Source organism: Hyalella azteca, unplaced genomic scaffold (assembly GCF_000764305.2).
Source record: "Hyalella azteca isolate HAZT.00-mixed unplaced genomic scaffold, Hazt_2.0.2 contig12293, whole genome shotgun sequence".
In the NCBI taxonomy this organism is placed as follows: Eukaryota; Metazoa; Arthropoda; class Malacostraca; order Amphipoda; family Hyalellidae; genus Hyalella; species Hyalella azteca.
Window position 1 is genome coordinate 129,791 of NW_025942253.1, and position 14,052 is coordinate 143,842.

The 14,052-nt window shown below is 38.9% G+C and overlaps 1 protein-coding gene across 2 annotated transcripts in view; it reads left to right on the forward strand.

Moving 5' to 3' along the window:
- The first annotated feature begins 538 nt into the window (after positions 1 to 538).
- Positions 539 to 14,052, forward strand: part of LOC108680384 (microtubule-associated serine/threonine-protein kinase 2-like) — a 57,333-nt gene continuing 43,819 nt past the window's right edge. For both annotated transcript variants that reach the window (XM_018169193.2, XM_018169194.2), the window contains exon 1: positions 539 to 681. In XM_018169193.2, coding sequence (XP_018024682.1) covers positions 634 to 681 — 48 coding nt within the window. In that variant the 5' untranslated portion in view covers positions 539 to 633. The remainder of the gene's footprint in view (positions 682 to 14,052) is intronic.

The window sequence follows — 14,052 nt, forward strand, 5'->3', positions numbered from 1 at the left end:
ATTTTTAGATGACCCGATGATTTTGTGCATTTCTCCATGCCACCCTTCCCTCCTCCCCTATTTTGGCAGGAGTATCGCTATCAGAGTTCGTTGATCTCGCATAAACCTGTCATGCATTATTCAAGTTTCTTTATGTATTATTGTTTCTGAAACGCTTTATGTAAGTGCCCTACACAGCTGCCATGTTTCAAGAAGTGTCGCTTCCATCACAGCTTTCATGTTTACGATGTTACCTGTTCCTTGTAATGGTTGCCACATGCGCGATGAGTCTACCTAGCGGTTTTATGTAAATTGTACGATTTTTCCAACGTTTCCGTGCTAAATTTATCGCATTTGAAAGTATTTTTTTGCAAACACCTTAGCATGGTAGCTGATGGTTGATCTCTAGACTTTCCTTCATCGCCAGATGTATTCCTGGTAAATATTTGAGTTTTTTTTGTGGTGCTGGTGATTGAGTGATGGTGCTGCCGCGTCGAAGGTGTTCAATGGGACTGCTAGGGTTGGTGGTTCACCCCAGTCAGTCTTCTATGAAGTTTTGCGTGAGGAGGTTAGTGCGCTCCTGCGTTATGGAGCTCAGCAAAGCAATTTCAACAATTCTTCAAAGATGACCGTGGGGTTTACCGGAATAACAATATGGAAGAGCATCGCCACAACACAGTCAACTACATATTACTTAAGCTGGTGAGCAACTGTAGCTTTTTCTTGTCATGATCTGTGCAAGTCCTCGTGTAGGGTTCAAGCAAAGCTCTGCCATAACAGCTGCCTGCCGTTGAGCTGTGGAATGAAACAGCTGTTCTGAACACCCATGCTGCTCCATTTAAGTCATTGTAGATTCTTTACAAGCAGTTATCAATCTGTTGATATGATGTTGTGATGGTGTCAAGCCTTGAATTTTGTTGAAGAAGTCTCGCTTATGGCCTGTGTTATCAAGTCAGAGTCAAATAAGTTATTTTGCAAATATTCCACACTAATAGCGACCATGACACTTAGTGTTGATTTTTTAAGCTTAACAATGCAATGTGTCATCGATATCTGTCCAATAATAATGTTACAATTATTTGTGTACAAATCTTTCTCACTCGACTCCCAGTGTCTGTAAAATCTTTGTATTGTCTAAAGATGATAATTTTAAACGGTATTATATTGTAGCAACGTGCCAAAAATGTGGGCCTAGGCCTCCTGAACGCCACCAGACCTACAGTGACTGATGTAAGAATTTCGTGCTGTAATTCCCGCTGGTTTTTGTCTTTTGGGCGAGTGAACCGACGCTCGTGGTTGCGGGGCAGCGAGCAACCGGCTCCCGTAGCTGCTTTCTCTGCCGCGTGTCTCTGTCTTCTTGAGACCCAGGCGTGTGTGTCTCTGACTATTTGGTACGAAGACGTGTCTCTGCGGTGCATCTGTGACTCTTCGGTACCAAGACATGTCTCTGTGGCGTGTCTCTGTCTCCTTGAGACGGAGGCGTTTCTCTGTGTCGCGTCTCTGACTCTTTGGTATCAAGACGTGTCTCTGCGGCGTGTTTTTGACTCCTTGAGACCGAGGCGCGTCTCTGCGGCTTGTCACTGAATCCTTGAGACCAAGACGTGTACGTCTCTGCAGCGTGTCTGACTACATGTCTGTAACTCCTTGAGACCAAAATGTGTCTTTGCGGCGTGTCTCTGACTCCCTGATACAGAGACGTGTCTCTGCAGCATGTCTCTGACTGCTTGAGACTAAGCGTAACCTTGTTCGACGATCTCCGCACTCTTGATGCTCGTTTCTAAAAAAAAGGCTCTGTTCTTCACTGTGCCTACGCATTATGCCAGCGCGGCACGGCCTTGCGTCTTGCAATACGTTCGACCGACTTAAAACGTTTTCACTTGGCTGTGAAAACCCATGTCTTTGATTGCACTGTTGACGTCTCTGTTAAGAATTTTCTAACCCGTAAAGCATTTATAAAATATAAAATAGATTTGTAAGATTTTGTAATTATTCACTTAAGCTATCTTGGTACGGTATCACGTATGCTATCTTGGTATCACGTATGCTATTTTCGTGTAGCATATCTGTACACATTCATAAATTTTGGGCAAGAAAAGGCTTTCTCTCGTGATTTCTCCGTCATTGTTGCCACGTTTTGCCTTCCTTCGTTCGAGCCTTTCAACGTTGGAGCCTTCTCTCGTAAGAACTTTCTGTTTTCTTAAGCAGGGAATGCAAAAATTTGTTGTAAAAGTTCAAGCTTTTTCTGACTCGAGCATAAATAAATTCAATGTACTAAATTTACAAACAACGATTAAACGACTATAGTACGTAGTACGCGTTAGATATTCTTACGTTGATTTTTGAGGTATAGGTACTGGAAATAATTGTGTCGGTTGTATGGGTAGGGTTGTTGTGTCACCAGCAAGACTTCGAGCTCAGCTGTTGCATTTATCAGCCCTGACTCCCAGGGCTGATAAGCCTTCCGTCTGTCGCTGCAACTTCGGCTCACAGCACCTGATGTGTTCAACTCGTAAACATTCAAGCTAATTACTAATTCAAAACTAAAATACATATATATGTGATATCTTTTATAGCTTAAATTTTGAGTTAACACCATATTCATGTTACAAGTCAAGTGAAAAGTGAATTCTTCGGTATTTCTGTTCCTCTTCTCGCCGGCTGCACGTGTTTGCGCTGGTTCGATGCTGCCAACAAGAACAACTTTCAGCATCCTCCGTTTATAAAAAATATTTAAACGAGACTTGAATTGTTCTGAGCTCTGAAATCACCAACGTCTCGCATGTCCAAATCGCCTGAAGAATAGTGAAATTCTCCCATTCTAAAAACATGACTCCCATATTCTTAAGCTTACGCTCGTTGATGCATGTACCTTACATTCGTCCAACATTTTCTCATCTATTGTGTTCCGATATTCATCGTTGGTTGGCAGCAGCTGATACCCTCGGGTGCGATACAGGCCTCGCAATATCATCCTCGTGATGCCAGAACGCTAACAATTCCTCCTGATTTATTACCCTGCGAAACTCGATGATCATTTCATGTCTTGCAGGACCTTGGCGCAGGATATTCTATAAGAAAATTTATCAACTAGAAAGCAAGGTCGAGTGAACCAGAGCTCTTATAGATCGCTATCCAATAATGCTACGCTTCCTACCAGCTTTATATCGTTTAAACATGGCTGGCTGTGGAATACATGAAAATTTTCGCAATTTGCATATTGCTCTCAAATTTTTGATAAAGCAGAATGCAAGTTTCAATTTAATATTCTTGCTATTATTGGATTCGGGGCTCGTCAATAACTTTCAGTGAGAAAATATTTCCAATAAAAACTTGGAACTTACTTGGCTCTAATAAAATCATTTTGCTCACAATTTTCGAATGCTTTCATTATGTCGGAATTTTTACAAGGTACGTTGATGGTATTTGTTGAGATAACCGTCGACACTGACAAGCAACGAAGTTATGTTACCACTTACCATTGCTATGAAATTTCCCATCCAATATTTGCACTGATGACCGACTATTGAATCTTAGCAGAAATAGTAAAACATGAAGTCCTTGACTTGGTAAATCATTTTTCCCCAAAATCCAAGCTTATATTTCTATTCGAAGATTTGTATTTTATTTTATTTTTCTACAAAATCCAAGCTTATATTTCTATTCGAAGATTTGTATTTTATTTTATTTTTCCACAAAATCCAAGCTTATATTTCTATTCGAAGATTTGTATTTTATTTTATTTTTCCCCAAAATCCAAGCTTATATTTCCATTCGAAGATTTGTATTTTATTTTATTTTTCCACAAAATCCAAGATTATATTTCTATTCGAAGATTTGTATTTTATCCATGAAAAATGTTCTCCGTTGTGCATGAATCTCTGCTAAGGTCCGTACGTGTAATGATGCCCGCTCCCCGATACGATCAGCTGGGGAGAGTGAACGCTCTTGAAGCTTCTTTTTTTCTAGATATTTTTACTTCGATGCATGCCTCCCTGGTCTTGCTGCGAAAAGAAACACTTTTTCTTACTGCGAACATTTTATTTTTGATTGAAATGTCGTTTTTGACTGAAACACGTTTACCTTCGTGGCCCTGCTTCGAAAAGAAACACGTATCTTTACTGCGAATGTTTTTTTTTCATTGAAATATGGTTTCTGACTTAAACACGTTTGCCTGGTCTCCCTGGTCTTGCTTCGAAAAGAAACACGTATTTGTACTGCAAATATTTTATTTTTGATTGAAATATCGTTTCTGATTGAAACACGATTACCTCCCTGGTCTTGCTTCGAAAAAAAGACACGTATTTTTACTGTAAAAATCTTATTTTTGATTGAAATTCGTTTATGATTGAAACACGTTTAACTCCCTGGACTTGTTTCGAAAAGAACCAGGATTTTTTTACTGCGAACATTTGATTTTTGATTAACATATCGTTTTTGATTGAAACACGTTTACCTCCGTGGTCTTGCTTCGAAAAGAATCACTTATTTTTACCGCGAATATTTTATTTTTGATTGAAATGTCGTGTGTTCAAGACACGCAGAGTACAAGCAACTTCGTAAACTCCGCAGGCAATATCGCGATTCATGTTTCAAACTGCAACTCTCAATTTCAAATGTCGTATCTCGAATTTACGATCGTCGTAAGCACTTTTGAAAATACAACAAATGGGTACCTGCTTACATCACGCTTTTCTAATAGTTAGAAGCTGATTTCTGAAGCCATGTAGGCTGCCCTGCCTTGAGCTTTTAATTGTAGTTCATTTGTATTTTAGAGCTTCATTTCTCAAATGACTTTTTGCTCTGTGGAAACTCCGGAGAACATATGTTTGGTTTTCACCTTGCAATGATGATGGCTAGCGCGGAACAAAATTTATTTATGCCCTGACTTTCTTCGGCACATGCCTCCTATTAATTTGTGTTATTAAAGCTGATTTGCAGCATATGGTGCCACTCTCTTTGTGATATTATTAAGATGTGCATCCGTTTTTAACATGTCACATAATTAAATTGATTTAGAAATATTTTTTCTTTGTTAGCTTTTTCGCATCGGTTGCGCGTTCATGTTTATATGCCGGCAATATGCTGAAAATTTTACAAACCATAATTATAGTCGGTGCTGTAGGCATGCTTCTTTGTACATCCAGTGAAGTTAATGAGCTGTCCATTCTCCCATTGACGATCCGCTCAGATATATTCCGTTATTTGTTCTAAACGTAACATTGCGATTACGACTCGAAAATTGTTCATTTTTACTATAATTTTTAACAGTCAAGAGCGCAGACCCTACCAGAGCTTGGTATAATGTTCATTAAATTATAGTCTAAAGTTCATAAAGTCCTTTCCACGTAGTTAAGCTCTCTCTGTATATTTATCCTCTTTCTATAAAGTTTTATGTTCTCTCTGTATAGTTAAGATCTCTCTGTATAGTTTTATTCAAGTTGAGCAGATGGCAGAAGTGAACTCGTGCCTCATTAGCTGCAGTATTCATAAGGCAGAAGATAAAGGCTGCCCGCTTGATTGTAGCGCCAGTATTGCCGTGCCAAGTACTTAATGTTTCTCTCCTGCGCTCCAAACTCACAACTTTTATGAGTCCTTCACTGAGCTCTAAACGTTGCCGACATTCCTGCCAGCAGCTTTCAGTTCCCATGCACATTTGCTGATGGCTTCAGTGCTCTTCGAAAGTCCTTTTCTTTGGTTAAAATTTTCAAATATCTCATGTTGTAATCATTACTGTAAACATCGCTTGTATTTTTTACAACACTTCTCTTCAACTTCACTTCTTGTTGTTTGTCTGCTACAAATCTTATAATCGATATTTAACACACTTATAATTGTCCAATCGATTTGAAATTTTGCATACTTGCGTAATGTCTGAGACAATGAATGCTTGAATCGATTGACAGAATAAATAATTTTAAAAATGTACATAAAAAATTGTAAAAATAATTTACAATATTTTTTATATATAAAAATAAAATTAAAAATTCATTGTACATGTGTAACATCGGAGACACTGGCCTCTTTAGAAGTGTTGTCTTTAAAAAGTAATTTTTAAACGCATATTATTACTAGTTGTGTTTGTAATTTCTACCTGCACAGTTCCAAAATATAATGACACTCTCTGTCAGCTTATAATTTTCTCTTTCTATTCTAACAATATTCCATGTTTCTGGGGGTGGCGTGCTTACGCTGACTGCAGTCGATCTTCTGCAACACCTCGGAGCGAGTTCAAGGTTCGAGCAATTGGTGAATTACACGTCGTGTTTCGTGTTGTGCAACTGCGAGCCTTCGCAAGACGGAACTCGTGGTCGTGGCAGCCTCGTAGCACTACTCGTTGCCTAGCATTATATGCGCGCCCATTTACGTAAAATCACCTATCTTAAACTAAACTACATGTACAACTGTACATGTTATTCCTGTTTGCATTGACATCAATCAATTGAACTAAAATTTTTGTGTTGTATTCAAATACATCTAATCGTATGAAAAAAAAAATATTTTACATTTTTGCTCTTCCGCTTTTGCTTTAATTAATTTGATTCAGATTTTTCCTTTGTTGCTAAGATTGGTTTGAAAAGTTTGTTGATTGTTGAAGCTAATGAGGTAAAACTATAGCTAAGCTTCCTCTGTACGTTAGTTCGTAGTAACTGCTCTTCAAAATAGCTTGCCCGACATCAACTCTTGATTTCTCTGCCACACTCCTATGTAATTTTAACAACGTAGGATATGTAATAGCGATCCACGACGAAGAAAATTTTTTCTTAGTTGTTGCTAACTATTCTATTCACTGTCTTAAATTTTGTTGGCATTTATTGATGAATGAAGTTTCGAGTAATCTTAATCAGCTCGTTTGCGTCGCTCTGCCAGAAGTTAGACTTAGTTCCACACATCTGTGCAGTTAAGATCGATATGTTACTTGTGTTGGTAAGTCCCATCAGTACTAGTGAACACACTTCCACTTGTCCCTATACACAGAACATGTAGTTATGACTCACTCCAAACTTACTCATAGATTCTTTTTCCTGATTACGCTAACTTGAGCTGCTGCTTTTCCTGTTTGTAGATCTTCTGTTTGAGCTTCGGCCAAACTATAAACAGTCGTGCTTGAGGTTCCTCATAGTGTCTACGTCACAGTTTTCTGTGTTAGTGCCAATCTGTTCATTTTCTCTGAGAAAATGATAAAATTTGCTGATCAAATGATCAGATCAGTTAACTTTGAACTTTGTTCAAAGTTAATTACATTAGGTACTGCTGCGGACCGTCACCCACTCAATAGCCGTCCATAAACCACGTGTCATTTCTAACGTTGTATTCTGCAGAAGACGATGTTAGGTTTAACTCGCCTATGTAGATTTTTTCTTCTTCGATCTTGAGAGGGAAGTCACGAAAATTTAGATCGGCCAAGGGAATGTTTTGGGTGATAATGTCACTGATACCGAGCGTCCTCTTTATTGTCTGAGAGAAAGTTAGTCTTTCTTTCCGTGTGCTTGAGATTTGCGTGAGTTGAGAATTTCAGTTGTGGCTCCCTGACTTTTTTAGCCTGAGAGCGTATTTTTCAAAATTATTTTGGCGACGAGCATAACTAAGGAATATATATTTATTTGAACCTGGCCTTAATTGATCATTTGTTTGTGCTTTCGTAGCTTCGGCATTGTTTAACTTGAAGATATTTTTATCTAAAATTGCTCACCATTTATTTCTTCGAATTTGAAACTGGATTCTATATCGTTTTTTTATATCACTGAAACAGTCGATGACTGCAAGGTTTTACGAATAAATTGATTTTCACTGCTACATGTATTGCACAACTAAAACCGTTTTGATCTACTCGGCAGTTATTAAAATGAATGAGCATTATTCCTGCTGGGTCACTAAATAAGCTGTCGAGGATTTAATGGATCATATTATTACTGTAGTGTTGGACGCCACATTAATTGGCCTGCAATGACAACCCGGCGGTAGATGAAAAGCCTTGCTCAACAGGCCCTTTAATTATACTGCTCTCTATGAGCATTAGGCCGTGAAATTAAATTTGCCCTAATGGAATTATCACCTCGTGTGGAATTGTTCTCTATGAACTTTAATGCAGTTCAGGCAGGCTTTGCCAATTGTGAGCTGTAGAATTCTTCTCGGAGTTTCGGGTGAAGGAATTGTGCACCATGCATGAGCGTATTCTATAATGCAATACTTCTTGCTTTGAATTGTCTCGTAAAGTATTATTCATAATGACAGTTTTAAAGTCGTATAAATCGGTGTTAAGATTATTCTGCTTTAACAATGTTCATTTATTTTTATACTTTATTCTAAGTAGAAAGATGTTAAGCATCAGGGCCTATACTTTTAAAAAAAGTTAAGAGATCGTAAGTTCATCAGTCAATCATTGACGGCCTTTCAAGCAAAATCCTCCAATTATAGACAAGAAAATAGAGCGTAAGTACTTACGTTCACTTAGCGAGTTTTGAAAGTATGGTCCCTGTTCCGCTAAAAGCACACGTGCCTTCACGCGCTCTTGCTACGCGCCATCACACAAGCTGCTATACTCTCCCTTGCTCAGGTCCATGGCGTCTGTGTTGATGCGCCGTGTTTACGTTATTGTCTCGTCTATTGATTTTGATGATGCATGCCACTTGCGACTGTAGGACCAGGAAGCATTTCATTCTTCATATACTTGTTTTTCATTCGAACGGCTTGCACTAGAGGACCCAGCTAGGTCTTTTGCGTGTTAACATGAAACCTCCCTGTGATGACCGTTTGCACATTTTGCTGAGCATTTAATATGATTAGGCCAAGTTACCTAATTAAAGTAATCTAATTAATACATAATCTATCATTGACGAGAAGTTGATTGGAATTATTCCTAAGAAATTACAGCCTTCAATTCGTCGTTGACTTAAATTTCGTGATTATTTTGATCGTCAGTGTATCTTCAGCATGCATGCGTGAAAAGATCTCTTCAGTATCATAAATGATATAAATTTGTTGAGATCATTGATATTTTTCTTGTTATAATAATTCACTGCATGAACGGAGAATCTAGGTAATTTTTTTTTTTTTCGGCTAAACTTTAGACTAAGAACATCAAGAATTTGTACACCAGTTCGAATCCTCAAAACTACCACGTAGCTGAAATAAATTTAAACTGTGGAGGAAATTCTAATTTTATGTCATCAGTTGATCGACGCAACCTTGAAGATTTTATGCTACATGACACTGCTTTATAAGCCTGCCATGTGTTGGTGTGTCACGGAGGCGTGTCAAGTCTTGCTCAGTCTGCCGCGTCTCTGACTCACGTCTCTTTGTCTGCTCCGTAACCTTATAGCTTCAAGCTTACGTCGACCAAACTGTATAGCTGGTCCTAACACAGGGTACCCACACAGTGAAAGCAGGTTTGCCCGCGCGGGCAACCTGTTCAAACCTGCCACAAGAATGAACATAGGATAATAATGTAAGTGTTCACAGTGGAAACCTGTACGAATAGGCCAGCGCCAGGCATATTTATTTCAATTTCAGGCGCCATCCTAAGCAGGTAACCAGCACGCTGGCAACCTGCTTTCACTGTGTGGGTACCTAGTTACGCCGACCAAACTGTTTAGCTGGTCCAAGCTTACGCAGACCAAACTGTATAGCTGGTCCAAGCTTACGTCGACCAAACTGTATAGCTGGTCCAAGCTTACGCCGACCAAACTGTATAGCTGGTCCAAGCTTAAGACCAAACTGTACAGCTGGTCCAAGCTTACGCCGACCAAACTGTATAGCTGGTCCAAGCTTACGCCGATAATCTCCCTACATACGACAGGCGTCCTCTCGAAATGCCTACAATGACGGCTGTAATGCTTTCTGCATCGGTGTCCGTAACTCAACAATCTCATGAAAGATGCAATAACGCTGTTGTGTCCTGTACGCAGCCATGTTCAGGGCTGTCGGATGTCATTCGTATATTAGTAATTTTGAGTGATTCGCCTGGTTTCCTGCCTCATTGTAAGCGAATGTGTTTAGCAACTGCAAGACTCTACAATATATATGGATTGCAATGCGTCAAGTCTCTAATCTCCCGTTTTAATTATCTTACTCTGGTCTAATTTATCTTGGCGTAATTTGTTTAATAAACAATCATTTAACATGTAGCTTAATATAATATGTAGAACGTTAAATCATTTTTTTTATTTCTCTTTTCAGTTAGTGGTAGTTTTACGTCATCGAATTCCACCCTTTTACAATCAGGTTGCTTACTCTAGGCATCCTCTCGATTCCAGAATATTTCAAATTATTTTCTTCAATGTGAAGTGTAGTTAATTTATTTACCAACCCAATCAAAGTGAAATATCTGATTTTATGTTCATCCTTTCGAGAATTCCATATTCGCTCAGTTCATCCAACGAGAAATATATTTAGTTTGACCTCAGCCATTCCCTCTCTCATATGCTAGCTCATTACGCATTCATACTGTTTAGTTTAGGATGCGCCTGGCTCCCACGAACGCTATTTTAAGGCATCGGTGGCGCCTTCATTTGTTGCCAACTGCACAATGCTGTTCATCCTGCTCGGCATATCCATGGCTAAGGAGATTGCAGTCGTCATTATCTGTTGCCAGATGTACACTGTTATTAATCCTACTCGACAAAGTGATGGCCAAGGATGCCAGAGACATCATTATCTGTTGCCTGTTGTACACTGTTATTAATCCTGCTCGACATAATGATGGCCAATGATGCCGGAGACATCATTATCTGTTGCCTGTTGTACACTGTTATTAATCCTACTCGACAAAGTGATGGCCAATGATGCCGGAGACATCATTATCTGTTGCCTGTTGTACACTGTTATTAATCCTACTCGACAAAGTGATGGCCAATGATGCCGGAGACATCATTATCTGTTGCCTGTTGTACACTGTTATTAAATCCTGCTCGACATAATGGTGGCCAATGATGCCGGAGACATATATTAACACGCAGGTAAATATTTCATCACTCGTATGATGTTCACTGGATAATCAGTTTTTGTTATCAAAAGCCTGGCTTATTTCTTAACCTCTCGATTTCCTTCTAAAATTTTGAACGTTTTCTTTGAACAGTAAGAAGAAGAAAGGCAAATCACGAATCAAATATTTTAAATATCTCGCTAGTAAATCCAACTATAAAATTTTACTTGAGAACAGTTATTTTGGGATATTATATCCTTTAATCCAAATGAATGTTAGAGATGATGTGTTTATTTGACCGCTTCGTTGCAGATGATGTAATTTTTCCTCCTTTCAAAATTGCATTAGCAACACCGTTGTACGATTTGAATTAAACTGTCGAAATTGAATATGTAGTTGCAAAATGAACAATAATTGTGATGCTACGGAAATTAATGAGGTTGGTTCTTAGAAGTGTATCTTTGCTTCTAGTCTGTCGATTAGGAATTCACATCTCGAACGTAAGCTTCTTCGTATTTATCTTTTTTTTAGATTATACCTTTTGCATCTCCTCCATTTGACGATGATTAACATTCGAGACTTGCGGTACTGCGGGCTCTGCCTGCATGCGTATCTAATGCGCTGTCCGGTGCTGGTCGGACAAATGTGATGGATGATTTAATGCTTTATAACTCGTGCCCCATCCCTGTACTGTGCGTTTAAAAGGATCAAGAAATATGCAACTACATAATTCGCCTGTCCCGGGAACCTCCACTCTAATATTATGAGTATGTGAAGCATTAAGCGAGTGAAAAGACACATGTGTTTTCTAATGAATTCTAAGTTTGCTAAATTTATAAATACTCTTTTTAGACACGCAAAAATTACAATTTAATGATTTAACTATTCTTACTTCATTAATATGTTAATAAATCCCATTTCTGGTTAGTTAGAATACTCTTTCACTAACAAAACGCTGTCAGTGACTAGTATTATTGAACGATATGTGCCGAAATTAACGACTTCTGTTGAGCACATTATGGTGACAGCTTCTGCTGAGCTTGTGCCTGAATGGACATGGATGAATCAATGCACTGTTTTTCATCTATGTAGTACTACTCTGAAGTTCTAGAAATGTTATAGTCCTGCCTGCTGGGTTTTATCTCGGATAATGCGCTCTCAGGCATGCAGGCTCGGCCGTACAGCCTACATAACTTGCATTCATGAAGACATGGCAATGCTGCAAGTATGGCGATCATTGCCTGTATGCACGTCCATGGCACGGCAGCTATAATACTTCCCCGCATAGCGATTTTTTTGAACAATAGCAGCTGATTTTCACGGCTCCAATTTGAGGCCTGCGTGTGCAGACGGTGTGCTCTGTATATGTTCAGGAGAGTGTGACGGTGGCTTCATGTGTCGTCTTTTTATTCTATTGTATTGTCGTAGGATTTACGTGTATCTTCAGTATTTGTGTAATTGTTATCTAGTTCTTTAAATATCTATACTGTGTAAAATAGAATGTGCTTTGAAGGCACTGTGAATTGCAAGCTCAAAATTTAATGTTCTATTTTAATAATAATAAAAATTGGGAAAGCAAAAGACACTTGTGTTCTAAGAGTTCTTTGATGCCATTCTGCTCTGTCATTGAAGCGGTACGATAATTTGAGTCGCCACAGGGGCTATCATCACTGCAACAATCTGAAATTACGCTAATATTGAACTATAACTGCTTTTTAATTCTATTACGCGAGTTTTCATCAAACATAATGATAACTACTGTTGTACTATCAATACTAACTACTGTTGGCTTCTGTGTTGAATTGAGAAATTTTTATACTTGATGTAGAAGTTATTACCTTGTTATTTTATTCTGTCCATTTCATTACCAAATTCAATGCGCAATCTAACATTCCTATTAAATTTTCCCCGTGTTGATATACTATTGCTATTTTAAAGCTCATAAAACCTTGCTTATGTTCACCTTACCTGGTCGCGACGAAGCCGCTGGCGGCAGGTCCATCTATCCTTTGATGTTCGACGCTTGAATTTCAGTGCTTGATTGTGATCACGATGATCTGTTTGAGGCGCTGATGCTTCTGGCATTTCTGATGAAGCTTTGCCTCGCGTCAAGCATCAGAGCTAGGCAAAAGGGATACGGAATCGGTCGAGCGACCAAAGACCAAAAGTCGTACTCTTTAACACCTGGAAAGCAATGAATTTCGTCAATGACTCAAAACAATAGGAAGCTAGAATATTTTTTTTTCCACAGAACATGCAAGGTAAGCAACAAACAGCGGGTCTGCGTTAGTTTTTAATAGTCCAAGAGGAAGTAAAAGCGCTAGCTATTTCTGCAACGACCTAAGACTTGTGTGATTGTATAGGGAACGCAGGTATGTTCCAGGCATAGAATTGTCCAATGAACCTAGAGGCGCTCTTTGTTACGCTCGTGTTCTGGTGCAATCCAGACCTGCGCGTTGACCTGCGGCCTTTCTTTATTCCTTATTGGATTCTGTGAGAATTTCAATGTCTTTCTTCAGACATTAAAGGCTTTGAATAACCTCGCGCCTACTTTCACTGGCACCTCTGAATGGGCGATAACCCATGCGATCAAAGCTTATTATTCATTTCCAATTGAACAGACTTGCCGCGGATGAAGTCACTTCTATTGTTGAGGGCTCAATAGCCAATTCGAGCGCCTCTGCTAAGCCATGATTTCTCATGCTCATTACAATCGCTTGTTATCTAGTGACTTTGCTGCAAAGACTCTGGCTCTCTTGATCCATCCTTCGTAACTTCACCTGCTCATTAAAAACGCTTGTTGTCTTATAACTTTATCCGGTCTTCGTAAGGCAGGAAATTGCGAGTTTTTCCAACCTACCACAACTTCCAGTTGGTGACTTTTTAGATTTCGTGACACAGTCTTTTATTTTGTCTTTCTTCTATCGCAGTTTTCTTTTACTTAGCCAATACTTTGCTACTTCACGTTTAATTGTATTTTTCAAACTATATGATGGAGATGTCGAGCTAATATGCTAGCATAAGTATAACTGCAACCGATTTGTTCCAAATAAATTCTAAGTTCGTAATGACTACGGTTAACTAATTCAGTAGCCATTAGCACATACTTCTAATTTTTACAGCAGTGACATCTTGCTTCTGCTCGTTTGAGC